This window comes from Alosa sapidissima, chromosome 20 (assembly GCF_018492685.1).
Source record: "Alosa sapidissima isolate fAloSap1 chromosome 20, fAloSap1.pri, whole genome shotgun sequence".
Classification (NCBI taxonomy): Eukaryota; Metazoa; Chordata; class Actinopteri; order Clupeiformes; family Clupeidae; genus Alosa; species Alosa sapidissima.
The window spans coordinates 32,027,485-32,052,484 of NC_055976.1; the positions used below are offsets into that span (position 1 = coordinate 32,027,485).

Genomic DNA, 25,000 nt, shown 5'->3' on the forward strand with positions numbered 1-25,000 from the left:
TTATCGTTATAGTTTTTGTGTGAACGTCGTCATTCATATTAACGAGAACGATGGGCTATATTTTAATGGTCTGAAACGGAAGTGTCTTTGCGCAAAACGCAAGTCACTTTGTGGGCGGATCTTGGGCGCTGATGCTATTTTACCGGCGGAAATCTAAAATGGGGTGGTCTGAAGTAGCTACATTAATCATGGGTGTGGTTTGGGCGTAGGGTGCAATAAACCAATCAGGGCGTCATCTCACATTTCCTTTAACAACAGGCACGCTTGTTCCATAGCTGATTGCTATTATGGTGGCGTATTTGCCAGGCGCAGCCAGGAGCGTTCACAGCGCTATAATACTACAATTTACTGTTCAGTTAGGAACTGTCAGCTATTGATTTTTCCTCTTGACAAAATGTAATACAGAATTGTCACAGACATACTTTCCGATGTTTTGGGATCACTCTCACTGAACGAGATTATGAATTCATGGTGATATTTTTGCTATGTACAATGTAATCTAACATTACCTCTCTATAGACAATGCAGCTCTTCTGTCAGTTAATCTCTTCTCTCCCGTGCTGCCGCTGGGGCATTTGGGTTAAATGGCATCGGCATGTAGTTCAACATCACGTCTCATTAAGTCCTCTAATATTTCCTAATTTATGTCATCAACACATCTGTGATTCGTTCTGTGAAAATGTGTACGCTAGATTTATGCCTATTTTTTCACATCTTAATGGACACCACACTGATTTCCCTCGAGTGGTAATATTTTTCTTTGAAATTATGTATGGTTTACTGAAATGGGAACTACGTTGTATAGATGAGATGAGCGAAGTGTGCGTTGCGCAGCACAGGCGGCCTGTGAGGAACAGTTTCCAAGTTGACCTAACTTTCAACTCTGCACAGTATATCCCATTAACTGCATGACAGTAGGCTATTTACGATATTTTCTGTTAAGTAGAGTTTGTAAACACGTTATCATCAACTTAATGCACGCACAACATTCGTTTGAGCAGGAGAGAGAATAACAATGAATGGATGCAGCAACTACAGAAATTGTAGCCATACTTGCTGCTTTCTTGTACTATTTGCTGGTTAACAGCTCATAAAAGCTGATTTAAGATAATTCACTAACTCAAGACTTTAAGGCCATCATGGATATAAAACGTTTTTTGAAAATAACGAAAGGATGGCGGGAACATAAAGCTTGGAGTTATTTCAGATGGGCTACAACAAGGTAGGCAAAATTGTGGTGCTTAAAACCGGTCATAATTAATAGGTCATAATTAGGCGTTGTTGTTGTAAATATATTGCATGTAGATGTTGTACTATATAGGCTACTAAATTTTTAGGTCACCAATGCACAAATAAAACCGGGAAATGGACAAATATTATCAAGGCTTTGAATGTTTCCGTCTGTGCATAGGGGTGTCTGTAGATTGGTGTGCAACACATTCATTCATGCAGGCCTGTGGTCATGCATGCGCCCTTAAAATAGCATCTGCATTTGCGCCACAGACTTTAGACCAGGGAGTTCCTGGGCTCAGTTTCCCGATAACGACGGAGACACGTTCTTACACGAGGGTTTTTTACGATTCATCTTACGATCGTTCGTTTGGTTTTTCCGACTGTTTCCCGAACATGCTCGTAGCGTGAACGCGCGTGCACTGCTCTTAAGATGCTCTTAAGGGGAGCACCACGTTAATATTTCTGAAATATCCTCTGATTTGACGGTGATATCAGGTGACTGCACGTCACAGCTATAGGCCTACCATTTAAACTTCGGATCTACACATTAATTCACATCAATACGAAAATAGAAACACTTTGACATCTGCATGTAAGCATCCCAAGTAGGTTATTAGATTGTTGCACCATGCAATATTTTTTCGCGGTGTCACTTAAGAACACGTTTTAAGATAACAAAGAAGTCGAGTAAGAAAGAGAGAAAATGTGTAGGCTTAGATTTTGATGCAGTAGGCTACAGACTAAACCACATGTTGCTTTCTCTGCTTTTTACCTCATAGGCCTAATAAATTATTCACTTAGCAAAGATAATGTCAAACTATTCTGGCAACGTCTCGTTTCATAACTTGATTGCATTTTTGTCCGCTTTTCATCACATTATTATGACCATTAAATGTAGGCTATTTTGCACGCTAAAATCTGATTCATCACAGGTAAACACAATAAAGAATGGGAACGTAAAATGGATTAAGTATTCTAAGTTGTAATTCCTCTGTATGTCCTGTTGGTGACCTCAGTGAGAAATACTGTTAAGACGCTCTTAGCCGGTAACGAGTACTCTGGAGAACCCGTAGATCTACGAGTGTTTTCACGACGCTCTTAAGCTACGATGGTTTCGGGAAACAGTCGGCAAATCTTAAGACGTTCGTAAGAGGGACTTTACGACGCTCTTAGGCTTAAGATGCTTTCGGGGAACTGGGCCCTGGGCCTGGCCTTTGCTAATTTGGCAACCCAAATAGGAGGACGCGCTAGCCTATTATTAATATGTTATTCTAGAATGAATCGTTCAAAACATAAACGAAAATTCCAAGAGATTCCGCCCCGTAACTCATTTTTTTCCATGGGTTTTACGGGTTAGAGTAATGTTGTCAAATAAGCCATTGCTTCAATTCATCGTGTTTCCTTACTCTCTGACAACATATGGTGATCATTTTTGGAATGGTTACAGTTTATTTTCCATTATTTCCTACATACTGGACCTTTAATAAGAGAAACTCCTAGCTAAAATCTTTTATTGCTATTTAGGAGTAGCCTACTCCTAGTGGTAAGATAAAAGGCTTTGTGAATATGGCCCCTGGTGTCTAACCCAATGCATATCCCATTTAAATAATGGTCGAATATTAGGTTACTGATGATCATTGTTATTTAAGAACATGCAGTACGCGTAGGGCACCAAAAACATCTTGCTCGTAAAAAATCATCATACCGCACATCGTGGCGGGTCTGTTATTTAACCTACTTACTGTAGGCTGCGCAAACCACAGGCCTTTATTTTGGGCAAGCCTGCATTCGAGGCAACATTTGTATGGTTATATTGCTTGACTTAAATCCCAGAGAGTAGGCTACCGCACCCCACAGTGATGGGCCTAGCGGTCTTGCGTGTTCAGTGTGGGGTAAGCTGAGAATTTAGCGGTGTCACGTCTGCCTGTCACAGACGCGGGGAGCTGAAGTTTGGGATACAGTTACTACAGTAACAGTATTTTATTTTACTTCTTATGGAATATTTTTTTTTCACTTTTATAAAGGCTTTGTTTGAATGCTGTTGGAACAAATAGTAGTTGATTATAAAGGCAACTTTCTGTTGCAATATTCTGTGTGTTCTGGACTGCAGGTAACTTGTTAAGCCAGTGGTTCTCAAACTTTTTCTTTCATTCCCCACTTTGATCAAGGGGGGCATCTGATGATAGTGGAGATAACGTGTTATCCCGGCCTTTGCAAGTCAGCATCTCCGACGGCCTATTAAAAATATAAGTTTTCGATGTCCCAAACGGAGAGCCATACTTTATTGTTTTAACTGTGACTGTGCAGCCAAACGTGTTGCTGCTTCACATCAAGCCTGATATACTTGAATTACTACATACTGCATATCAATGTAAATATACAGGTCACACAAGCACAAGTTTAAACTTCATGTAACTGTTAAGACTATAGAAATATACAACACAACTACCTCTATTTTTTTTTTTTATATATATATATGTCCTATATTTCTATTTTGATACATACATGTTCTATATTTCAGTCTTGCACTTTAATTTAATGTTTATTGTCTATGGCTATGTCCATAGTATGTCTATGTCTGTATTTAAAGCATGTCTATGTCTGCATGGGAGAGTAAGAAACGAAATTTCAATTCTTTGTATGACCAGTGCATGTAAAGAAATTGACAATAAAAGCCGACTTGACTTGACTCGACTTGACTTAACAATCTCTATGCTACTCACCAAAATGTAGGCATGGGAACATGATGAAGTATCCAACTGTCGTGTGTTAAATTATTGTGATTACGAGTCAGTGGTTTTCAAACATTATGCGTGACTCGGACATCTAACGAAATGCAACAGACTCATATCGTCCTCGCATTCGCAAAATGAGGACATACAGACTGCTCAGATAACAGGTGTACCTCCAGTTATGCACGGTTTTAGTCAAGTCATTTAAATGTGCTGGTGAAACAGTTGTGTACTCTATTGTTATTTATCCCTATTCACCCACGCCGTCAATTCTGTGGCGCAGTGCGTAATAGCCGGCTGATGACAGCTGTCGTTACGCAGCAGTTATCAGTCCCCTGTCCAAGAGTTCGAATCTGGGTTAAGCCCATATTTTGAGAAATGCTGAATAGACCACAACCAATTCCAATTCTTCAACACGGTCACCGAAGAGGGGAGAAAGAATGGGAAAAGATCTGGGCACAGTTCTTCCAGAGCTTTGTGCTAAGTAATAAGCGTTGAGTCGAGATGTTTGTGTGAATGAAACGAAGCGTATAGGCCATAGTGTGACATGCGTAAACCAGTGGTGTAGAGATGACGCCACAGGGTTTTATTTAAGAGAGCCTACGTTTGTATGTAGGCAATTTATATTCACAATACTTAGGCCTACTAAAATAAATAGTATTTTATTTGTATTGGTTGTTTAGAGTAAAAAAAAATCGGTCAGTCTTAAAGGAGAATTCCGGTGTGATATTGACCTAAAGTGTATTGAAACATGATACCGAGTGTGAACGTATGTCTCATAGCCCATCTCGGCTTGTCCCCTGCACTCCAAAATCTGGCGCTAGTTAGCCGATGCTACCAACAGCTTTTTCAATAGTGGTGCTTCGGCATCGGGCTAGCCATGCAAATAAATCACTGTTTTACACCCATTTACGAGGCTCAATGTATCTCCACACTTCATTGGTAGACTTCCGAGGGCCCTGACATTTCACATCAGATTCCAAAAATAATTGAGTGGAAATGCATGGATTCCAGTTGCTGCTACTGGAAGAAACTGGAATCCATGCATTTCCACTGAATTATTTTTGGAATCTGATCCCTTATCATACCTGTTAATTCTTACTCGTTGCTCGACTTATCGTGACTAAATTCAAGATGGCTGCAAACGCTAAACTTCGTGAAGATACTGTCTGTATAAATAGTCTTATAAGTAAACTACCAGTGCTTTTTCAAAGTTCTCAATGTCTCGTTTTAAATGTCATGCTACCAACAGCACTACAATACACTTTAGGTCAATATCACACCGGAATTCTCCTTTAACGCAAGTTTACAACCGGCAAGTCGGTCGGACTAAAAGGGGAAAAAATAAATATTTGGGTCGGTTCTAAATTGACAGGGTCGGTCGGCTTACGGTAAACGAAAATATTTTTAAGGATGGCCTGGCAGTGTTTTTTTTGCGCGTCTGCAGTAGTCAGCCAAATATGAATGTAATTCTGTGGCATAAAGCAGATGTATTTGTTCATTGTACAGAAAAATTAAAATGACATGTCAAGCAGTCAATTGACTACATAGCAGTCAAGAAGTAGGGCAAATTAATTTACGAAACCAAAACGTGGGTCATAGTTGTCTAAGCCTCTATTGCGTAGCCTGTTAAAAACGTCGCCAGATAGTATTAAATCGGCAACAACATTGTTTTCTGCAGAAGCCTACTCAAGGCTACAAATTAATTCTGAACAGTTATTTCTCTTATTCTTAGTTATCACACAAGACACTGTTTTGATTTGCGTAGTTGCGTTACCCCCAACACTGACAATAATGTAGACAGCAAATTTCGATTTTCGTTACCACCGTGTAGTCAAGCCTTAAGCCATACCCAAGTAGCCTAAATCGAGGTAATGTTTAATTATGCATGATTTATTTTGTTATTGAATTCGTAGGCTGGGATTACTCTCGGCAAGTCTCCTGCTTTTTCAGAAGGGGCGGCAGGCAGAGCGACGCACAGTGGCTGAAAGTAGTACTAAAGCTTCACACAGCTTCACGCCTCGTAATGCGCGACTGAAGTGGCCATTTGAAAGCGATGCCCACTGTAGGCCTATGAGCCTAACTCTGCCTACTTAGCAACACCATTGAACACCACTTAAAAGTTCAACAAAGAGTTGCCATTACTGCCAAGTATTGCTGCTGCTGAAGAGATGTGGACGGCACGGCAGGGCATGCCCAATGAAAATAAATGAAAACACAACATAGACCCTGCTTCTCTCGCGTCAGTCACTGAAATGAACGCAGCACAGAACCCGCTTCTCTCGCGTCAGTCACTGAAATGAACGCAGCACAGAACCCGCTTCTCTCACGTCAGTCACTGAAATGAACGCAACACAGAACCCGCTTCTCTCGCATCAGTCACTGGCAGTAGAGTAAATGCATGGGAAAAAACACTTCGATGATAAGCGCAGCGCAGCAGCAGTTTGTGACGTTGTTTATTAACCTCATGTATGAAAAGTAGTATTGCCGTGGCAATGCTGACAATACTGGTGATGGCGGCCATGTCCTGAAGTAGCCTAATTTATGCAGGTGAGACATGGAAAAACAGTTTTAGAAAGATGAAAATATATTTGGGCCCACCAGGTAGGGGGTCCCAGAGTTAAATCAACATTGGGGTACCAAAGAGATCTACTAAAAGAGGGGACTGGTGGCCAAACCCCAAAGGGGTTTCCTCGGCTCTGATGTATCACCCTTGGGGAGACCTGGGGGAGCTCCCCCCGGAAGAAACCTTTGTATATTCGAACATTTTAATCCATCAATCTGGTGCACTTTGAAAAGGTGATTATTTTTATCTATGGATGGAAATATTTGTGCTGTAGTCTAAACTTTTTTGCACTTCAGAATTTTAACTATGCACACACAGGTGGAATAGTTATGATGATACTGCAATAAGTTCACAACCACAAAGAATATGTGCTGAGTTTCACATGCCACAAGCGGTCCGCTATCTGCCAATCTGATTTTGCTATCTGGATTTAAGAACCATGATAGTGGGGTAGGCTACTCTGTGGTTAAGTAATTTACAAAAATGTATGTACTGACACACATAGCAATTGCAATTTCAAAACCGGATTACTTGGGAACTGCTTATTGTAGGCCTACAGAGGCACGCTTTCCTCATATTCGGTAAGGTCTGCTGTTTATTGTGAAATGGAGTTTGTCATGTTTTAAGTGAAGATTTTGTGAGATATTTCACCCAGAGTAATAGATGCGCAGAATGCAAATATGGTTAAATTTCATACAATGTTAACCATTTATCACAGCATCCTGGCACTAATATGATTGGGTCATTCCACGTCAGTTCAACCAGGGCCCACGCACTTAGGTCTCAAAAAATTCTGAAAAAATTACCAGGTGTACCTATGTTACCCAGGAGACACACTGTAAAATTACTCTTATGTAAGATCAATACTTTCCAAGATACAGCCAGTTTTATAGGGGGAGGGGGTGTCGATTTTGCTCGGCCTCTTTTTTTTGTCAAAGTTCACAAGCCCACAGCGCAAGAACTAAACCATGTAGGAGGCTCAAATTGTGCATGCTGGTACATAAATAGGAATAGTATGTAGCAAAATCGTCACGTTTGGTCTGTATAATCCTGCATGGTCATAGCTGTCCCTCAAAGTTGATACAAATTGTATTGGAGTTTTTGGCTGGGCTCTGTTTAAGCCTTCAGAAGACATATTTTTACTCAACATAGGCTCTTGATTTATTTTTCTTACTGAGATAAGTAGAAACACTCTGACAAAAAACAATGAACAGAAAATAAATCCCTTCAGGGTCTGAACAGCAGACCTCACAAGTCTGAAAAATCATTTTGGTTATCATTTTCAGAGCACCCAAACACCTTGTGGGAATATACAAAGATTTTTTAAATAGGTTTTTCTTTATTCTCCATGATCCCTTCTTTTTGAAAACACCAATTTGACTTGTCTTATGCAAATCTTTCTTTTTTATTTTCCACCCTGAACATGGGCAAAATGCCCCATTGACAGAAGTCCGTCTAGATTTCTAGGCTAGGTATTTGGTATTTTATTTTAAAATAGGCTACTTCCTGATGTATTTTTGCCCATCCCTGTTTTGTAATCTGGTCTGATTATAGTTACTAATTTTTTGTAATCTGATAACGTAATCCAGATTACTTGTAATCAGTTACTACCCAACCCTGGCTTTAGGTCGCGGGCCCTTTCTCCTCCGTAGCTGACTGATGTAGCAATAGTGCTGAAAATCTTGTGGCATGCATGCCCATAGGACTGTGTATTACCTGCGAAACACAAAACCTATTGTGAGCGTTCTCCTTCTCCTATATGGAGAGATTTCAGATGTGCAATAACTATAAAAGGCGTCTTCATAAGTTAGGGTGGTGACTGCTATTGAAATGTTACAACCGAATTGTCCACTGAAACCAGAACTTAAACAGCCTCTGAATTCTTAATGGTGGATAATGCTAAAAATTGCAAACCTAAATTATTAATTGCATTAAAGATGGCTTTTTTCATGAGATGAAAATGAGATTAGATTCCCCATGGCAACTTTGAAATGAACAAACTGAACAAAAATGTTGGTAGTGCTGCATATTGATATTGAAGTATTGAAGAATCAGATGAAAATACAGTTGCTTTATATATAAAGGCTCTTAGGCCTACATAATATTGATAACTTAAATGTAAAAATCACATAGACCTATTATTTAGCCTCGCATAAAAGGAGTGAGGGTGTGTTTGTGTCAAATGAGTAGGCCCTAGCCCTCCATATGATTTGGGTCCTTCAGGTACAGTAGCCCTCATTCCCAAAAAGGTTGGAGACCCCTGGTATAATTAGTAGAATGTATGCTTCAGGAAGGGTTGACAACAGAATTTAACTTCCTGGTATAATTAGTAGAATGTATGCTTCAGGAAGGGTTGACAACAGAATTTAACTTGCTGAATAAATAGTTGTATGGGATTTTGTAGACTGCTTAACCAAATGTTATGGTAACTTGTTCTAGCTATCATGTTCTGGTCGCCCCCCCGGTCGTGGTGGGGGGCACAAAGGCCACATGTCATGGCACCAAGGCCAAAAGTTAACTATACAGTAGTAGGCTATAAAAATGATCAAAGTTGTATTTAGCCTAATCACTGCAGTAGACCTGCATCACTGTATGAAACTTTACAAAAACATGAAACATGACATAAATCATCTGATCATCTAATATTTACAGATATCTAGGCTACATTTAACATTTATTTTATTTTTGGACTGTTATGAAATCACGTATTGAACAATTTAAGCACAGCTCAGCTTTAAGAAACTCAAATAGCCTAGATGCATGCTTAGCATTTTGTGATCATTAAGGCTACTTTCACAAACTCTTAGTCAGTTGTCCTCTGATTTTTACAGATATCTAGGTGATATTTGTAACATTTATTTTGCCCGTTGTGAAATCATGTACAACAATTTAAACACATTGTAAAACTTAAAGCCCAAATTTGGAGACATCCATGCATGTTGAAATTTGCTGCAAATTCAAAAGTGGATTACTCTGGAACGGCTAAGTGTACTGCTTTACCCCTTTGTGTTCGGTAAGGTCTGTCGTTTATTCTCATATATGGTCGGTCATGTGTTGAACGAAGGGTTTATGAAGTATTGCACCGAGATGAATGGGAGATTGGCGCAGAACCTTTATGATTTAATTGAATTGTGTGTGTATATATATATATATATATATATATATATATATATATATATATATATATACACACACACAATCAATTGTGTGTGTAATATATATATATATATATATATATATATATATATATATATATATATACATACATACATACATACAATTCTCGCGAACCGTTCACCACAGCAATTAGCGGCTAACATCGTTTAAATGCTGAGAAAAAGCTCTTTCATATGATGTGATACTTGTGATGTCTGTGTGATGAGTAGGCTACTTCGTGAGTAGTTTAACTGAAAAGAATGGGTGAATTTGGACGCACAGCAGAATATTGAAAGAAGGGGGCACCAAGGCCACCGTGGCCTGTAAACCTCAGATTTTCAAAGGGGCATCACGGCCAACGCAAGGGGCAACAACGTTCATGGCCGTCGTGGCCGCCGTAAAATTTCTACCCTGCCCTAAATGTATTTAAGCTATTCGCTAGTGATCATGCGTTTTAGCCAAAAATAGGACCCATTATGTCTTTTTCACTGATCCAAGCACTTCAACACAAAAATGAAAAGTAACTTGTAATTTGAGTAACTTAATAACAAAGTACTTTTTTACTTTTACTCAAGTAGGTTTGTCCAATTGGAATGTTTACTTTTACTCAAGTAGATTTTGAAGCAAGTAATTGTATTTGAGTATACTGCCACTGCTAATACCCCCCCGGTGTGCTCTAATACCCCCCCCCCCCCCCCCGTGTGCTCTAATACCCCCTGTGTGCTCTAATACCCCCTGTGTGCTCTAATACCCCCCCCCCCCCCCCGTGTGCTCTAATACCCCCTGTGTGCTCTAATACCCCCCCCCCCCCCCGTGTGCTCTAATACCCCCCTGTGTGCTCTAATACCCCCCTGTGTGCTCTAATACCCCCTGTGTGCTCTAATACCCCCCCCTATCTGCCCCGTGCCCATCTCACCCTGCAGTGAGTTGAGGATGCAGAAGAGGTAGAGGGCGACCAGGTTGGTGTGTCCGTAGGAGAGGAAGGCCAGTCCCCAGCTGGAGCCCAGCAGGCAGGTCAGACCCAGCACGATGAGCACACTCCCGCAGGACAGCCCTGTGCCCGCTCCTGCCCTGGAGCCCGCCACACCACCCCCGCGCTGGAGACGCAGGATACGCCAACTCACTATCACCAGCACACCAGTGTTCATCAGGAACACCAGGCTGAAGAACGTCAGGTTCAGCGTATACGCAAACACCTTACTTCTGATCCAACAGCTACACTCACACACACACACACGCACGCACGCACGCACACACACACACACACAGTGAGAAAACTTTAATATAAGGGCAGACTGAAATCTAAAAAAAAAAATGACTTTCAATCAATCATGACAATCTTGAAGATGGCTCTGAGTTTGAGGGTGTACAGTGTACTCTCTCTCTCTCTCTCTCTCTCTCTCTCTCTCTCTCTCTCTCACACACACACACACACACACACACACACACACACACACACACACACACACACACACACACACACACACACACACACACACACGCACACACTCACTATTTATTGGTAGAGTCCTCGGTGCCCACAAGACCATAGGCAATAGAACCATCGTCCAGTTTCACCACCATGGACAGGCCGACCACCACAGCAGGGACACCTGAGACCAGAACGCCATGCCACAGGTATGAGAACACAGGTATAAGAACACAGAACACAGGTATAAGAACACAGGTATGAGAACACAGAACACAGGTATGAGAACACAGGTATGAGAACACAGGTATGAGAACACAGGTATGAGAACACAGAACACAGGTATGAGAACACAGAACACAGGTATGAGAACACAGGTATGAGAACACAGAACACAGGTATGAGAACACAGGTATGAGAGCACTGATATGTGAACACAGGTATGATACAGGTATAAGAACACAGGTATGAGAACACAGGTATAAGAACACAGGTATGAGAGAACACAGGTATGAGAACACAGAAAACAGGTATGAGAACACAGAAAACAGGTATGAGAACACAGAACACAGGTATGAGAACACAGAATACAGGTATGAGAACACAGGTATGAGAACACAGGTATGAGAGCACTGATATGTGAACACAGGTATGATACAGGTATGAGAACACAGGTATGAGAACACAGGTATAAGAACACAGGTATGAGAGAACACAGGTATGAGAACACAGAAAACAGGTATGAGAACACAGAAAACAGGTATGAGAACACAGAACACAGGTATGAGAACACAGAATACAGGTATGAGAACACAGTTATGAGATCACAGAACACAGGTATGAGAACACTGATATGTGAACACAGGTATGAGAACGCAGAACACATGTATGAGAACACATGTATGAGAACACATGTATGAGAACACAGGTATCAGAACACAGGTATGAGAGAACACAGGTATGAGAACACAGGTATCAGAACACAGGTATGAGAGAACACGGGTATAAGAACACTGAGAGAACACAGGTATAAGAACACAGAACACAGGTATGAGAGAACACAGGTATGAGATCACCGGTAACACATGTAGTGTGTGTAATAAACCACAAGTAGTGTGTGTGTGTGTGCTTTACCCCAGCCAATGAGAGAGAGTTTGAGCATGTAGCGTGCGTAGTACACGTTGAAGACACGGATCAGCATCAGGTAGAGGTGTAACGCCTCGATGGCCATCCAGGTGAAGGAGCAGAGCAGAGCGTACTCGATGACCACGGCCACACACACACACACAGCCACGGGGTTCTGGTGGGCTGCCCATTGGTTCATCAGGAAGGTGAAGTTCAGCAGGAGCAGGGCTCCACTCAGAGAGATGTGTATCTCAGAAGATGTGTCCTTCCAGGACTTCCTACACACACACACACACACAAACCAAAGCCATATGTGCAAAATGATGTATCATGTAACAGGCAACTGGTGGATAAACACTAAGCCAAAGGATGGACAGAAGTTGTTAGATAAACTACAACTTCACAGTTTAACTGAAGAGCTGGAAAAAGTGCCATATACGGGCTCACACATCTTAAGCATCTTAACTCTTTCTGCTAATACTGCACTGTGTTGTTTAGCATGGAGATGATCTGATGGGATAGATGCAAGCAGAGATGATCTGATTGGGTAGATGCAAGTGGAGATGATCTGATTGGGTAGATGCAAGCAGAGATGATCTGATTGGGTAGATCTGATGGGATAGATGCAAGCGGAGATGATCTGATTGGCTAGATCTGATGGATCTGATTGGGTAGATGCAAGCGGAGATGATCTGATTGGCTAGATCTGATGGATCTGATTGGGTAGATGCAAGCGGAGATGATCTGATTGGCTAGATCTGATGGATCTGATTGGGTAGATGCAAGCGGAGATGATCTGATTGGCTAGATCTGATGGATCTGATGAGGTAGATGCAAGCGGAGATGATCTGATTGGCTTGACTGTAAGTGGACTCTGATTGGCTAGAGGCAGTGCTGGAAGTGTGCCGGTACTCACCCATAGGCACTACTAGCACATGGCACTCTTAAGCTTACCTGCACTTTGTCTTGCACATTGGCAGTCCTCCTAAGTTGCCGGTACTCATTTTGATGGAGCAGTCGTGGCCTACTATCGGGGCAGCCGTGGCCTACTGGTTAGGGCTTCAGGCTTGGAACCGAAGGGTTGCCGGTTCGATCCCTGACCAGTAGGAACGGCTGAAGTGCCCTGTAGCAAGGCACCTAACCCCTCACTGCTCCCCGAGGGCCGCTATAGCAAGGCAGCTCACTGCTCCAGGTTAGTGTGTGCTTCACCTCACTGTGTGTTCACTGTGTGCTCTGTGTGTGTTTCACTAATTCACGGATGGGATAAATGCAGAGACCAAATTCCTTGTATACTTGGCCTAGAAACCTGATTTACATTTACATGTTCTGTCATCTCCAAATCAGGTTCCGCGTGCTCTCTGGGGCTGATGCAGTAAATTCCCAGGAGCCTGGCGCCTCGTGACACTCACCTGTTCCTGTAGCCTCTACTGTAGCCTCTACTTGTGCAGCTTTCTATCGTTACGAGGCAACAAAGAGGCTACAGAAGCATCAGCACAAGTTCTTCAATCACTTCTGTGATTTGGGAAAATTCCGTAAAAGTCCTGGCAGACTAACTAAGTTAACTTTTTGCTCTGTGTGTCTTGGGTTTGATTCCTGTGAGGTGTTTTATTCTTAGTGAGTCTTATTTTCTCAGTGATTAGTTTATTTGGCCAGGATAATATGTTGTGCTACAAGGACTGGCTGGTTGTGGGCAGTGATGCGGGGATGACTTACCTGAGGATGAAGTAGGTGAAGATGGAGATGGAGCAGAAGAAAGCCGAGAGGCCACAGCCGATGTAGCTGAGGTAGGAGAGGATGCTCCAGTGCTCTCCCAAATGCTCCTCCAGGCCTGGGATCTGACCAGCAGGGGAGGAGACAGAGCACAGAGACCTTACAGACATGTGTGTGTGTGTGTGTGTGCGTGTGTGTGCTGGTGTGTGCTGGTGTGTGTGTGGTGTGTGTGTGTGTGTGTATGATGTGTGTGTGTCTATGTGTGTGTGTGTGTGGTGTGTGTGTATGATGTGTGTGTGTGTGTGGTGTGTGTGTGTATGGTGTGTGTCTGTGTGTGTGTGTGTGTCTATGTGTGTGTGTGTGTGTGTGTATGATGTGTGTGTGGTGTGTGTGTATGATGTGTGTGTGTGGTGTGTGTATGATGTGTGTGTATGGTGTGTGTGTGTGTGTGTATGGTGTGTGTGTGTGTGCGTGCGTGCATGCGTGTGTGTGTGTGTGTTCCCATCGTTGTGCCCTTGCGCAAAGCACTTAACCCCCAAGTTGCTCCAGGGACAATGTAATAAATCACTTTGGATTAACCCTTACGTGCCTAACCATCTAACAAATCTTCCCTGTAGTGCTGACAACATAAGCTACAGTTTGATATGATTGGTTAAGAGGTTTGATATGATTGGTTAAGAGGATTGATATGATTGGTTAAGAGGTTTATGGCACAAATCTTTTTGGATACTTGAAGATGAGACATGAAAGAGTAATATCACTTCAGTCGATACGTTTGACTTGACTAATAGCGCGTGGTGGTGCCCCCTCTACCCCTTGGTGCACTACGCACAGTGGTGGTACTTTTACCTTGTATGTTTTATGTTTTCTTTTTTATTCTTTTAGTTTTTAAACTATTCTTTGACTATTGCCCTTCTATGCTTTTATCAGCTATTCCTGTTTGCTTTTGTTTATGTAAAGCACATTGAATGACCTCTGTGTATGAAATGCACTATATAAATAAAGTTGACTTGACTTGACTTGATTATCTTGCTAAGAAATACAATGAAAATTCATTTTTATGTGAATAAAATTAAATTGACATATTTTGGATATACATTTGGAAAGGATTTTCAAAGACTGTTCATCACTTTATCAACATTACCACATGTACTGTACTCATCATTTGATAGAAGTGATTTGTCTGATTAAAATGGTATGTGTGTATATGAATGTATATCCCACTGATAGTATGTAATATACTCAAGCAATACGTTTTTGTGTGAGGAGGTCATCCAGCACCAAAACTGTAATGTTTGGCAAGGGCACGAAAGGGTTAAAAGTGCTAAATTAATATACACATACATATATATATATATATATATATAGAGAGAGAGAGATAAATTAATATACATACATACATATCTATATATATATATATATAGAGAGAGAGAGAGAGCTAAATTAATATACACATATATATATTGTGTGTGTGTGTGTGTGAGAGAGAGAGAGAGAGAGCTAAATTAATATACATATATATATATTGTGTGTGTGTGCTAAATTAATATACATATATATATATATATATATATATATATATATATATATAGAGAGAGAGAGAGAGAAAGAGAGAGAGAGAGAGAGCTAAATTAATATACACATATATATATTGTGTGTGTGTGTGTGTGTGAGAGAGAGAGAGAGAGAGAGCTAAATTAATATACATATATATATATTGTGTGTGTGAGAGAGAGACATATATATATATATATTGTGTGTGTGTGTGAGAGAGAGAGAGAGCTAAATTAATATACACATATATATATATATTGTGTGTGTGTGAGAGAGAGAGAGAGAGAGAGAGCTAAATTAATATACATATATATATATTGTGTGTGTGTGAGAGAGAGAGAGAGAGAGCTAAATTAATATACATATATATATATATTGTGTGTGTGTGAGAGAGAAAGTGAGAGAGAGAGAGAGCTAAATTAATATACACATATATATATATATTGTGTGTGTGTGAGAGAGAGAGAGAGAGAGCTAAATTAATATACACATATATATATTGTGTGTGTGTGAGAGAGAGAGAGAGAGAGAGAGCTAAATTAATATACATATATATATATTGTGTGTGTGTGAGAGAGAGAGAGAGCTAAATTAATATACACATATATATATTGTGTGTGTGTGAGAGAGAGAGAGAGAGAGAGAGAGAGAGAGAGAAATTAATATACATATATATATTGTGTGTGTGTGAGAGAGAGAGAGAGAGATAAATTAATATACATATATATATATTGTGTGTGTGTGAGAGAGAGAGAGAGTGCTACATTAATATACACATATATATATTGTGTGAGAGAGAGAGAGAGAGAGCTAAATTAATATACATATATATATTGTGTGTGTGTGAGAGAGAGAGAGAGCTTTACCAGGAGCAGAGAAGGGAGTCATGTGATCACACTGTGTGTGTGTGTGTGTGCGCGTGTGTGTGCGTGTGTGTGTGTGTGTGTGCGTGTGTGTGCGTGTGTGTGTGTGTGTGTGTGTGTGCGTGTGTGTGTATGTGCGTGTGTGTGTGTGTGTGTGTGTGTGTGTGAGAGAGCTTTACCAGGAGCACGGCGAAGGGAGTCATGTGATCACACTGTGTGTGCGTGTGTGTATGTGCGTGTGTGCGTGCGTGTGTGTGTGTATGTGTGTCTGTGAGAGAGCTTTACCAGGAGCACGGCGAAGGGAGTCATGTGATCACACTGTGTGTGTGTGTGTGTGTGTGTATGTGCGTGTGTGCGTGCGTGTGTGTGTGTGTGTGTCTGTGAGAGAGCTTTACCAGGAGCACGGCGAAGGGAGTCATGTGATCACACTGGCACTGCACCAGCAGACTGCTGTGATTCTCACTGTTTAGAATCTTCATCTCACAACCACGACTGCTCCACCGCAAGCCAGTTTGATGAGCTGATACACACACACACACACACACACACACATATACATGTACACACACACACACATACATGCACAAACACACACACACACACACACATATACATGTACACACACGCACACACACACACACTCATGTATACATGTACACACACACACACTCATGTATATATATACACATAAATGCACGCACACATATTCTGTGTGCACAACATTCTGTGTGATCAGCTAACTTGATGAATGTATTTTTATTTGTATATTGGTAGCATATTTATTGTGTTTTATGTAAAGATAGACTGACTTACTAAGCTCATCATAATACTGACAGGATAAATTATATGTTGTATTTAATTCCTATACCAATAAGTGTAATTTACACACACACACACACACACACACACACACACACGCACAGACACACACACATGCAAGCAAAAACATGCAATAAAGATAAGTGCTGAGTATTTGTCCATTGAGATCTTGCTATGGGGCCTGTATTTTTCAAGTGATAGAAAGTAATTAGCAATTACTGCAAAACAATGCAATTTTGAATCATTTGACCATCGCTGTCAACACTCACTTTTTTGTCAGGTTTCTGACATATTTTTGCTTCTCTCCCACTGTCTTCCTGTTTTAATATTTTCCTGTAAATGTCCCATATTTGAATACTCTCATAACATTAGCCCTACCATTAGCAACATTAGCCCTACCATCGGACCTGTCTTAATACTCTCATAACATTAGCCCTACCATTAGAAACATTAGCCCTACCATCGGACCTGTCTTAATACTATCATAACATTAGCCCTACCATTAGAAACATTAGCCCTATCATTAGCAACATTAGCCCTACCATTAGCAACATTAGCCCTACCATTAGCCCTACCATCGGACCTGTCTGTCACTGTAGTGCTGTCCTATTGCTACCTCTATTGCCTTTCCAGTGGAACAGATGTTGTCAAAGCATAAAAGCATCTTTGCGCGTGGTTCAAGGTGCGAACACGTGCGACTCAAGATATTAGGCTCTTGTTCTTTTGTGAGAACACATCTTGACGCCAATCGGTAAGCAAAATCACGTTAGAACTAGCTTCACACCTCGTTCAGTTTATCCAGTGGTAGACCTAGCTTCACACCACATTCAGTTTATCCAGTGGCAGACCTAGCTTCACACCTTGTTCAGTTTATCCAGTGGTAGACCTAGCTTCACACCTTGTTCAGTTTATCCAGTGGTAGACCTAGCTTCACACCTCATTCAGTTTAGACCTAGCTTCACACCTCGTTCAGTTTATCAAGTGGTAGTCTGTGAATTCTTGCTGTTAGCAGAGGGACAGCAACAGAAAGCCCAACATTGAAATATTTCCCATTTTTTGGGGTTAGAAACCTGGGAAATCTCCCTCATTTTCAAAGCTCAATGTTGACAGCAATGCATTTGACACTGAAGGGGTATTAGATCAGGCTACTCACTTTAGAGTAATTGTTTGGTTCCACCCAGTCACATACATCCACAGTGAAGGTCATGCTTAGCAGGGTCTTCAGTGGTGTGGGAGGCTTGTCCAGCAGTTCCACTCGAACCACGCTGGACACCAAGTCAACATCCTGACTAACCTGAACCAGGCCGACATGGACAATGAGTGCACATAGGTAAAGAGCTCTTTTCCAAAACAATATAAATCATTTTTTTGAAAACATTAACAAGTCATGTTTAGTAACACAGCACCCCCAGTGATCTATCCACATGGAGCGGCTGCTAGGATACTGATCTATCCACATGGAGGGGCTGCTAAGAGGTTTGCATCAACGCCTCCATGTATTAATGGAATGCTTCTTCACCCTATGGAGTTTAAAACCTGCAGCCTCCATGTATTAATGGAATGCTTCTTCACCCTATGGAGTTTAAAACCTGCAGCCTCCATGTATTAATGGAATGCTTCTTCACCCTATGGAGTTTAAAACCTGCCAGCTGAGATGGTCTGATGAGCCAGTGCATTTTTATTTCACCGATCTAAACATATTTGTTTACATGCATCACCACCTCAGCACAACTAATCTGAGAACAGTAAGAAACATTCATCACAACTAATCTGAGAACAGTAACAATACATTCATCACAACTAATCTGAGAACAGTAAGAATGCATTCATCACCACCTCAGCACAACTAATCTGAGAACAGTAAGAATACATTTATGATGCTCACAACTAATCTGAGAACAGTAAGAATACATTCATCACAACTAATCTGAGAACAGTAAGAATACATTTATGATACCCACAACTAATCTGAGAACAGTAAGAATACATGCATCACCACCTCAGCACAACTAATTTGAGAACAGTAAGAATGTACTGCAGAAATGCAGGACAGGAAAAGTCATTGTGACACACTTCTGCCACTCAAAAAGCGTGTTCTTTTCCTTGCATCAACCCTAACATCAGTTGTGAAATGTCCATGAAAGCAATGACGCTAAAAGAAAGTGCTGGAAAGGCTGAAAGTCTGCTTTGGAAGGTTCGGACATGTCCTCCCCCATCCTACTGGCCCTTACCGTGAACTGCTGTGGAGACATATAGTGACCTGTCCCCCTTACCATGAACTGCAGTGGAGACGCATAGTGACCTGTCCCCCTTACCGTGAACTGCTGTGGAGACACATAGTGCACCACTGCAGCTTTCTGTCTGTCCTCAGAGGTGTTCTGAAAGGCTTCCAGAGGAATCAACGTCTCCACAGGGTTGTGACCTGGGACCACCTGCAAAGACAATACATCTCTCTCTCTCTGACCACAATTTGTCTATGAGCATGGACAACAGATAAACACGTGCAATCTCACAGGGCTAGATACGTTACATGCATTCTGTGTATTGAATTCCATACAGTAGGTGTTTAGATGAATGTTTGTCAAACTCCCACAGATGTTGAAAAAACAATGTTTCAAGGCCAGTCCACACTGTCAATGATAAGTACAATGATAGAGGCAAAAAACACATTTTGAAGTGTCCCTTTAGCTTGTAAGAATGGCAGCCTCCACATTGTATGCTATAACAGTACCATATAAAGAGAAAACTGTTATTAGGGATCACTTTCACAGGGATTTTGTGAACAATTGACCCCTTCATGGTCCATGTCACAGGAAAATGTGTGCACATATTGGGGTCAGAAAAACTACTGTATGAGTGGACTGAAACGCCAAGGAAACGTCAAGAGAAATGCCTACTTTTTATGTGTACACTCACTGGGCTTGTCAACCAAATAGCCGTATATGGCCAGCCAATGACTCTCTGACCACTAAGACAGAACGACGACAACTTGTCAAAATAAAAGTCCAACAATCACAAAGCAGCATTGTTTTGAATTTGCCTCCAATATTTCATAAAGGATACCATTAATTTAATCTTTCCAGCCTTTGTAAATATTTCATGAATATCTTATGAAGTCTACATCGAATGTCACTTTACTATACAAGTTGTGAAGTATTCGTAATCACTGAGTTTAACACTGAGGTAAACTAGCCTACATTCAGCTGACCCGTATTTGTGTAACCAGGAACGGTTGGACATTACCAGTAGAAAAAGATGAGAAATCATCTGCAAAGGTTACATCATAAAACAAATACATTTTTATGAAACAAAAAATATTTGCTAGACCATGTCCTGTCTTTTTGGCACTGGAGTAGCCCATTGACTCAGGTGTGATGTGATCAGGTAAGTGGTTTGGAACAAAAACGGCAATGCTGCTTTGCGATTGTTGTACTCTTATTTTGACAAGTTGTTGTCGTTCTGTCTTCCACATTCATGACAGGTTTGGTATGAATGTTGACTCATGTCTCATGAAACAGTCATGAATGCTTTATGTGCAGTTTATGACAGCTGCTATGAATGTGTTATGAACTCACCCGTCAAGTAAAGTGTTACCGAATATGGTCATATAGTCATTTTGCTCACACACTGTTACCCTATATTGTCCTATTTGAGATAGCCTAGGCCTACTAAGAACAAAGGAGTCCTCCTCCAGCCCTGGGGACACATGATGCAGTGGTATGCTTGACCCTGGAGACACATGATGCAGTAGTATGCTTGACCCTAGAGACACATGATGCAGTAGTATGCTTGACCCTAGAGACACATGATGCAGTGGTATGCTTGACCCTGGAGACACATGATGCAGTGGTATGCTTGACCCTGGGGACACATGATGCAGTAGTATGCTTGACCCTAGAGACACATGATGCAGTAGTATGCTTGACCCTAGAGACACATGATGCAGTAGTATGCTTGACCCTGGAGACACATGATGCAGTAGTATGCTTGACCCTGGAGACACATGATGCAGTAGTATGGACACTATCCTTCTGGGTGCTCTTTGTATCAATTCTACAATAGGATGTAGTTGTAAATTGGAACCCCATTGGACATTACAGGATCTAAGGGCTGATCGTAACTTAAAATAGTGAAAAAGTGAATGAGTAGGGATACCATAATGAGAGACCAGGTCACCAAAACTCAATAATGAGTCTTCTCCATTTATGTCATTTAGTATATGTATATCTGTATGCACCCATGGACCTTGATTAAATGTTTTGTTCCCAGAAAGTAAACATCGATTTGGAGAGTGTTTGTGCCATTTTACTTCCACACCCAAATATCTTTCTACTATTTTGAAGGTTTTCAACAAATAAGATACAATGGGGCCACACCGTAAGGACGATTGTCTAGCTGAAATACCTGAAAATAAGTAATCTTGAAGTCTTATTGGAGCCACAAGAGCTCTTTCAATTTCAATCCAGGAGGTTTGTGCATTTAAGTTAAACCAGTGCCTACTATGCTGTAATATAAAGGACCAATGATATAGCTTAAAATTTGGGAGGGCCCAACCTCCTTGGAGTTTGGGTTGTTGTAACATTGACCATTTTATCCGTGGACGCCTCTTATTCCATACAAACGACCTAAGCAGAGTATCAAGTTTTTTCCAGTAATCCACTGGAGGGGGCAGAGGTATCATTGAACTAATGAAATTAATTCGGGGCAAAACATTCATTTTAACGACCGAAATTCGACTAGGTACTGATGATGGCAGTGGCATCCATCTATTGATATCATTTTCTAGTTTCTTCAAAATAGTGCAATAATTGATCTTGGAAATAGCTGACAAAGTTGATGTTATCTGAAGACCTAAATAGGACACTTGGTCAGCCACCACAATGTCAGATGGAACAGTCAGCTCATTTTTGTCCACATTGAGGAGCATGAGAACTGATTTTTTAAAGTTGATTTTAAAGCCTGAGAGTTTCCCAAAATTGTCCAGCATACTCATGGTCTTTGGTAAGGAGGTCTGAATATCAGATATGTAAATCAATGTATCATCGGCATAAAGAAATATATGATGCTGTGAAGGACCTATTGTTATTGGCGTTGAAATATTATTTTGACGAATAAACTGGGCCAAGGGTTCAATTGAAAGATTAAAAAGAAGAGGAGAAAGAGGACATCCCTGCCTCGTCCCACGGAATATGCTAAATGGGTCAGAGGAAATCCCACCAGTAAAAACTCTCGCAGATGGGTTAGCGTATAAAATTTGGACCAAATTTGAATTCTTCCAGGGCTCTCCATAGGTACTTCCACTCCAATCGGTCAAATGCATTTTGTGCATCTAGAAAAACAATCCATTTGGGGAATATGTTTTCCCTGTCTCATCAATAATATGAAGAAGCCGCCTTATATTATCAGATGCTAGACACTCTTTCATGAAGCCGGTCTGATCCATGTGGATCAGCTTACCCACTACTTTCTCAAGGCGTAAGGCCAGCGCTTTGGCATATATTTTTAGGTCTGCATTTATTAATGAGATAGGACAGTAATTTGCACATTCCATGGGGTCTTTGCCTGGCTTTGCTAACAAGGTTTTGAGTGACATATTAATATCTTTAAGAAAGCTGCCATTATCTAGCATAATTTAGCACATCCAGCCATAATGGTCCCAGTATTTCCCAGCATGTCAGAAATAATTCCACTGGGAGCCCATCAATTCCAGGGGAACGACCTTTATTAGTAAGCTTTAAGGCTTGGTGAAGCTCTTCTAATGTAATTGGGGAATCTAGCTTTTCAAGTTCATCGGAAGAGAGACCTGGAAGCTCAATGTTTTGAAAAAAATCATCAAACTGGTCCTGGGATGGTGAGAATTCAGATGAATATAAGTTTGTAAAAAAGGTCTTGAAAGTATCATTTATAACAGGTGGTGCTGTTACAGTCCCTTTAAGAGGATTGCGGATAGCAGAAATAGACATTTTATTCTCCTGTTTCTTGAGAGTCAATGCAAGGAGTTTGCTTGGTTTACTACTCTCCGAATAATACTTATGTTTGGTTATATGCATTAAGTATTCAACTCTTTGCTTGACCAAATAATTTAGTTCTGACTGCTTAATCTTGAGTTGAACATCTTTTTCTTCAGAGTACCTAGAATTCAACTCCCTTTCCAAACTTTGACACTCTGACTCCAAGTCTTTTATTCGGATTGCTTTCAATTTCTTAAGATGTGTACAAAAACAGATGGCATTGTTTCTTAAGAAACCCTTGACCACAGCCCATACAAACATGGGGTTAGAAACACTACTGATATTAATGTCAATGAATTCTCTTAATTTCAGTTTTAATTGAGTGAGATATTCTTCATTCTGAAGGAGAGTTGTGTTGAATCTCCACCTTGTTGGCGTCCTATGCATGGGAAAGTAGTCAAAAGTAGCAATAACTGGATTGTGGTCTGACATGTAGCGTGGACATATATTGACTGATTTAACATACTGACCCAGTTTTGATGATAACAGAATAAAATCTATTCTAGATTACATTTTATGAGCAGCTGAATAATAGGTAAAGTTTTTGGTAGTTGGATTATTTATTCTCCAAATATCTATTAAATTCAAACTCTTAGAAAAGTGCTTTAAAGACTCCGATGCAGTGGCTTGAATTGTTGAAATGTTGGCATGAGACCTGTCTAAGTTTCTATCAAAAAATGTATTCATATCTGCTCCAATAATTAAAAGGTAGTCGTTCAAAGAAAGCAGCTCTTTTGCTAGATTTGGGAAAAACGATTTATCATATATGGTTGGAGCATAAACTGTCACAAAAGCTAGTTTTTCTCCCTGTAAAGAAGCACAACAGTAAGCTAACCTCCCTGATGTACCAGAGCTTATTTTTTCAATTTGTAGAGTTAAGTTCCGTTTCATTAGTATCAGGACACCTTTGGTGTGAGAACCATCTCCAGAGGCGACAATGGGTTTATAATGCTTATTTTGCGTTCTAGTTACATCTTTTGGTCTAAAGTGTGTCTCTTGCAGGAGCGCTACATCAACGTTATGCCTATGTAGAAAATCTAGAACACTGGCGCGTTTGAAAGGTGAATTCAGCCCCTTGACGTTAAGGGATAATATGGTGTGGTTACCCATTATCATCGAATATTAAACGAAACAAAAGAAACATGCTTCTAGAAAAAACAGTGTACGAAAAAGCATTCTGACTAGCAATAAACGTTACATATTCAGACAGCTGAAACATACAAGTCTCCATGTGTTGGCTCATGTGTGGCCGCAGCCACACCCCCACCCCTCCCTCAAACCCCTCTATAGCTAACGTCCGTGACATTCACGAGGCGAAGTCTATTAACAATGAACTTGCGCCTATCCTACCCCTTGAACAGAAATAAAACTAGTCGAGTGTAGTTTAACTATAAAGGAAACGTGGTGGTAGAAAATTAAAATCACTGAATCATAATAAAAGAGAAAACATACAATCCTGCTTGGATTTGATACAGCAAAAACGAAGCGCCTCAACGCTAGTCATTCAAATTCAATACAACTGAGGATATTTTCCTGACCTTCGTAATAAAATACCCTAGGCTAACTAGATAATCAGTGGAACTGCATTTGGTAACATGAATTGTCCCATTTGTGTAAACTGAACAGGCTAACATAGGCTATACCACACAATCAAACCAGACCATCAGCTCTCCATATCAAGTGTAACTCGCTCTTCGGATCTTGGCCCTGTAGCTGGTTCAGCTGGTGCGATTGGATCAAAACTGGTTAGCTGGTTTGGTTCAGATCTGACATCATAGCATGACATAAACTGTTCGGCATCT

The 25,000-nt window shown here is 40.8% G+C and overlaps 1 protein-coding gene across 4 annotated transcripts in view; it reads right to left on the reverse strand.

Moving 5' to 3' along the window:
• The window catches only part of LOC121693954 (adhesion G-protein coupled receptor G2), a 59,378-nt gene that overhangs the window by 1,213 nt on the left and 33,165 nt on the right, over window positions 1-25,000 (reverse strand). For 2 of the 4 annotated variants that reach the window (XM_042073840.1, XM_042073842.1), the window contains 8 exons: window positions 19,503-19,619; window positions 18,341-18,481; window positions 17,182-17,230; window positions 16,764-16,888; window positions 13,955-14,076; window positions 12,251-12,519; window positions 11,201-11,300; window positions 10,604-10,902 (listed from right to left, as the gene is read on the reverse strand). In XM_042073840.1, coding sequence (XP_041929774.1) covers window positions 10,604-10,902; window positions 11,201-11,300; window positions 12,251-12,519; window positions 13,955-14,076; window positions 16,764-16,888; window positions 17,182-17,230; window positions 18,341-18,481; window positions 19,503-19,619 — 1,222 coding nt within the window. The remainder of the gene's footprint in view (window positions 1-10,603; window positions 10,903-11,200; window positions 11,301-12,250; window positions 12,520-13,954; window positions 14,077-16,763; window positions 16,889-17,181; window positions 17,231-18,340; window positions 18,482-19,502; window positions 19,620-25,000) is intronic. The other 2 variants (XM_042073841.1, XM_042073843.1) reach the window with 2 other exon arrangements.